This window comes from Pseudochaenichthys georgianus, chromosome 8, assembly GCF_902827115.2.
Source record: "Pseudochaenichthys georgianus chromosome 8, fPseGeo1.2, whole genome shotgun sequence".
NCBI classification, from domain to species: domain Eukaryota; kingdom Metazoa; phylum Chordata; class Actinopteri; order Perciformes; family Channichthyidae; genus Pseudochaenichthys; species Pseudochaenichthys georgianus.
Window position 1 is genome coordinate 34,271,944 of NC_047510.2, and position 6,000 is coordinate 34,277,943.

At 39.4% G+C, this 6,000-nt stretch overlaps 1 protein-coding gene across 1 annotated transcript in view; it reads right to left on the reverse strand.

The window, feature by feature from the left end:
- The window catches only part of cnn1b (calponin 1, basic, smooth muscle, b), a 23,965-nt gene extending 18,219 nt beyond the window's left edge, over positions 1 to 5,746 (reverse strand). The window contains exon 1 of the mRNA XM_071203916.1: positions 5,505 to 5,746. Coding sequence (XP_071060017.1) covers positions 5,505 to 5,564 — 60 coding nt within the window. The 5' untranslated portion in view covers positions 5,565 to 5,746. The remainder of the gene's footprint in view (positions 1 to 5,504) is intronic.
- Positions 5,747 to 6,000: the final 254 nt, after the last annotated feature.

Here is a 6,000-nt window from a genome sequence, read left to right on the forward strand (position 1 = left end):
CAACAGAACAAAGAAAAAGAAACTCTCGCTCTCTCCAGAGGGGCAGGTTAGCCAAAAAGGCCAAACGGGCCGTTGCCCGGGCAACATTAGCCCGTACCTGTGCACGTCCCTGAGCTGAAGACATTTTCATGTTTTCTTTTACGACATAAAATACCTCCGTATATACCCCACTGGTGAATAGTTGAAGCTTCTACGTTTCTAAATGAGACGACTAAATGTCATCAAGCTGAACATTAGCCACCTTTAGCTTAGCGGTGGAGACGTGAAGTCATGTGACCGAGCTGTAGTTCCTTTATAGCCCCACATTAGCCGCCTTTAGCTTAGCGGTGACGTGAAGTCATGTGACCGTGCTGTAGTTCCTTTATAGCCCAACATTAGCCGCCTTTAGCTTAGCGGTGGTGACGTGAAGTCATGTGACCGTGCTGTAGTTCCTTTATAGCCCAACATTAGCCACCTTTAGCTTAGCGGTGGTGACGTGAAGTCATGTGACCGTGCTGTAGTTCCTTTATAGCCCAACATTAGCCGCCTTTAGCTTAGCTGTGGTGACGTGAAGTCATGTGACCGAGCTGTAGTTCCTTTATAGCCCAACATTAGCCGCCTTTAGCTTAGCGGTGGTGACGTGAAGTCATGTGACCGTGCTGTAGTTCCTTTATAGCCCAACATTAGCCACTTTTAGCTTAGCGGTGGTGACGTGAAGTCATGTGACCGTGCTGTAGTTCCTTTATAGCCCAACATTAGCCACTTTTAGCTTAGAGGTAGTGACGTGAAGTCATGTGACCGTGCTGTAGTTCCTTTATAGCCCAACATTAGCCGCCTTTAGCTTAGCGGTGGTGACGTGAAGTCATGTGACCGTGCTGTAGTTCCTTTATAGCCCAACATTAGCCACTTTTAGCTTAGCGGTGGTGACGTGAAGTCATGTGACCGTGCTGTAGTTCCTTTATAGCCCAACATTAGCCACTTTTAGCTTAGAGGTGGTGACGTGAAGTCATGTGACCGTGCTGTAGTTCCTTTATAGCCCAACATTAGCCGCCTTTAGCTTAGCGGTGGTGACGTGAAGTCATGTGACCGTGCTGTAGTTCCTTCATAGCCCAACGTTAGCTTTTTACTTTTTACGTTTCAAAAGTTATAAAGTGATGTTAATATATGGAGATTATCCTGCTGAACAAAACGTTTAAGTACATTAACAATAAAAAAACCTAATGGCTTTTAGTCGAGTGGGTCTTTGTGATGCTAACTTCCAGCTCGTTCTACAACAACACATCGTCCCTGCACCGCTCTATGACCTCGAACAGTCCATTAGTATTAATTAGTGCTGTCAATAAGTCAAAGGGTGGCAAAACAAATGCAGGTATGGAAGAATGAAATGCTAAAGCAGTTAGAGATCAAGATATTCATTATTTTATTTGTTACTTTTCACTCGTGTTTTTCTGAGGTCTCAGGGAGTGCTGAGTATTGCCCAAAACATCGATAATAAATTATATAAAAATAATTTTTGGTAGTGCAGTTTTAGAATGTACAATTGGCCCAGTCTCCTCTGATATTACACTGCAACCTGCCTGGTTTTATGTAAAACACATCAACCTGTCTGTCTGTGGGTGATGGTGGAAATCCCTCCACACTCAAACAGAGAAATAGTTCCCCTGAGTTAAGGTCTCCTGCTGAGCCTGTATCTGCTCCTGCGTTCCGTCACCGCGGTGTTTTTTCGTTCGTGTAAACTGTTTAGAGTCGGGACACTTTCTCCAGTTCCCAGTCAGAGCGGTCTCTCCTTACAAGGCGTTTAGATTTCTCTGATGCACCCGACAGCGTTTCTTCTCTCTGAAGTCACGTGTTGTTATTCCAATAACCCACCTGCTTCCACTCCTACGGCTATTTATTTAATCTTTTACTTTATTATTTGCCCCTTCTGTTTGTTTGATCGCCTTGGGTCCCTCGAAAAGGCGCTATACAAATGTTATTATTCTAATTCTACGATTTCAACCATATTCAATGTAAATACTGCTATAATATTTTTTTATATGTTATTATAGTTTTCTTAAAATTGTTTTCTATCTGTGTTTTTAATTTTGGTTTAATTTGTATGCATGTTATGTACGCACCATAACACCACGTTAAATTCCTCGTATGTGTTAATCTACCTCATAATAAACCTGTCTTATTTCTGTCTTACAGTACGTTTACCGATTGAGTCGTTGATATTTGTCCTATTTTATCGCATTTTTCTTTTGCCTATTTATACTCCATAGCATAATGGACGTTCACACAATCCACAGTAACCACTCATTATGCAGGGTATCTTAATTCTGAAAAATAAACCTGTTGTGATTGGTCAACTGATTGATGTCCCGCCCCTTAGCCTATCACGTGCAATGTGTTGGAGCGACAGCCAATAGAAGCGCGGTCGTCACTATTATAAGCCTTTGCAGACGATTTACAAAAACGCATATAGCGAACTACAGGAAAGGGAAAACCCCAAACAGCATAATAGGGCCTCTTTAAAGCTGAAATAATAACATTTAGCTTCGTTATAACAGAAGGACAGCAAACAAGAGACGTAACCTTACTCATATATTAATATAATTATACATTTAAATGATATTTAACAACTTTGTAATCAGTCATGCCCCCATGTTATCCCCATTACAATATGTGCTTAAGTGGATCTTACACACGTTATTTAAAGGGTATTCTTCACTTCACTGCACGAGCTAATATGGGTTAGCCTCCGACTTAAATGTTATCTTATTGTTTGTTTGTCTTGTGCCAAAAGGTCGAAGCACTTTGAGCTGCATCCTTAGTGCTATACAAATAAAGATTACTTATACTAGTGTGTTAATGGCCAAGGTGCGAACATGGCAGCTAAACAGAAGGTCCAAAAGTCGACCCTGTAAGGATGCTGGTTTCCTATGAAGGCGGATTAAAGCTGTGATGAGAGATGGCTACTCAGGGAAGAGGTGACATCCCTGCAGGATGATGATGATGATGATGATGATGATGATGATGATGATGATGATGATGATGATGATGATGATGATGATGATGATGATGATGATGACGATGATGATGACGACGATGACCTTTCTCATGCTGTCAGCAGCTCTGACTCATGCCTCTGTTCCCAGGCGGCGGACAAAAACGGTATTCTGTTAATAACGAGCGTACCATCACTTCCTGTCAGGATGGTGGCAGACTGAATGTTCGCAGGTGTGTGTGTGTGTGTGTGTGTGTGTGTGTGTGTGTGTGTGTGTGTGTGTGTGTTCACACTCTGCCGGGTACATCACAATGCAGTGGTGGAATGTTTAGGCACTCAAGTATTTAAGGCCACATTTGAGGTGTTTCTTCATTAACTGGTTATTTCTAAAGGGGAATATTTTACTCCAACATATTATTGTATCTTTTCCTCAACATAGAAAATCTGAGCAATTAAACTACTAACAAAGTGTAGAGTGGTCAACCTCGACTCCTGACAATGTTCAAATAACAGGGAAGAGACGATATAGGTTTTTATAGCGGAGTGCGTAACAAAAAAAACACAATTTAAAATATGTTAATCGTGGAAATCTTATAGATTGTTGTAGAGAAGTGCAGATGTAAGAAAGAACAGACTCACGGTGTGGCTATTTTAAATAACCTATAACTTTATTTAGGGTTGTTTGAGGGTGGACTCAAGTGTTCGGGATCTAACAAGTGAACGCTACGTTTTCTACTACGTTTCTAAAAATATTAGTCACATGATTTAATAAAAATACTTGTATCTTAACAAACTATAAGACAACGGGATTCCAGTGCTATTACGCTTATTTAGATGATTATCGGGATAATGTCGCACTGATTTTGACTCGGATAACCTTGACATGCCGACTCCGAATGCGGCTAGCATTCTATAAATACAAAAGAATAACCGAATGCTAAACAATTACATAACCCCGACGAGTGCATATTGTTAAAATGATGTATTTATTTTTACATTAGTGACATTTTGAATGCAAGCCATGTCGTATAATACTTAAGTAAAGGGAAATCTAAGTGCTTCTTCACTTCTGATCCTGTGCCGCTCACTCACGCAGTTAGTAAGTTATTAAGCTAACATAATGTCCCTTTAATTTGACAAAGTAAGCTTTAATATAATCTCTTAAAATCTGTAATATGCATCTGGACTCTTAACATCAACCAGATCCTTGTCAGAAACGTCCAAAACGCTCACATTTCTTCATGTGTCTGGTTTCTGACTACCAAGTAAAAATATAACAGTTTTGCAATACCTGTCAAACTTCACCCGCCCCCCCCCCCCACTCCACTCTCAGCACTCAAATTATTTGGCCACTAAAACCTACTTTCCCCTCCAAAACAATCACTTCCCTCACCGTGTGATCTATCACCATTAGTGTGTGTAAAAAGCTGTTTCCAAAGCAAGCACGAAACCTGGACTCTCACTGGAATGAGACGCCTAAACACATCCCAGCCGGTTTAATAACTCCAACGGGCAATTAAAAATATCTAAATGAAGGAAACAACAAGCTTATATTTATCCAGCAATATCCCATAATGTCTCCTTATATGGACCTAAATATGTTATTAACCACCATTCGACCAATAAGCAAACTGAATAGGTTTATTTTTAACTAACACTATCTTTAGGTGCCTCTTATTTAGGAATACATAATAAAATAGTGCCATCGAGGAACAACGTGACCACAACTAGCTTATTCAGGAATATCCCATAATGTCTACATGGACCTAAATATATCATATGAACCACTATTTGACTAAAAACGTATTTTTAAACTATTTATCTAATGCAAACGTGAGTTTAACAAAGGAATTAATATTGAAATAGTGCCATAGAAGGACAACATGACCACAACTAGCTTGTATTTATCCAAAACATACCATCATTTTTCCATATATGGACCTATATATATCATATTAACCACCATTTGACTAAAAACGTATTTTTTTTAACAATTTATCTAATGTAAAGGTGAGTTTTATTCAGGATTAAATAATAAAATAGTGCCATATGAACAACATGACCACAACTTGCTTATATTTATTCAGGAATATCCCCCAATCTCTCCATATATGGACCTAAATATATCATATAAACCACCATTTGACCAAAGTGTTATATTTTAACTATTTATCTAATGTAAAAGTTAGTTTTATTCAGGGTTACTATTGAAAGAGTGACATTGAGGAACAATAACCACAACTAGCTTGATCCAAAATGATCCTATACATGTCCATATATGGACCTAAATATGTCTTATTAACCACCATTTGACTAAAAACGTATTTTTAACTATTTATCTAATCTAAAATTAGCTTTATTCAGGATTACATATTTAAATAGTGCAGTAGTGGGACTGTTTACAATGTACGTCATCACACTGACCCTTGACCGGTTCACTTGATGTATCAATGCGCCACCAAAACCAAGATTCAGGTAAATATAGTCCGTTTATAATACAAATACACTTAATTCAAGTAAAATAAAGTAAACCTACCTTACTCTTGACCTCTGCAGAAAGACCGAAAGCAGGTCCGCTCCTGAAATGTGATGTCATCCTGTCGTTTTCTTTTTTTGGGTCTATTTACAGTATAAATAAGGGCTTTAAAAAGAGGAGAAGCAGGAGGGACACACCGGGAAAGTCCCGAACAAATCCGAGGGTATTATTACTTCACTTCTAATTATTGTTTAAATCGTCGGAGCGGATCTTGGAGCTGCTTCTTTGGAGGACTTCCGACAACTTTCCGACACTTTTCTGAATCTTTTTTAAACTCTTCCCATGTGTGTGCACGCTGATTGGTCGAGCCCGCCGTCCAATCAGCGCGCAGCATCCTCAGAGTGATGTCATCGCTTGGGTATTAGATGTAATCAGTGTCACTTTTTCCACTTTTCGCTGGATGTTCACATCAGAGTTCAGATCTGCTGCTGCTCTGATGTCCCTGTCATGTTTAATGAATGCATCTGAGTTATCAGTCATAGCGCTAACATGTATT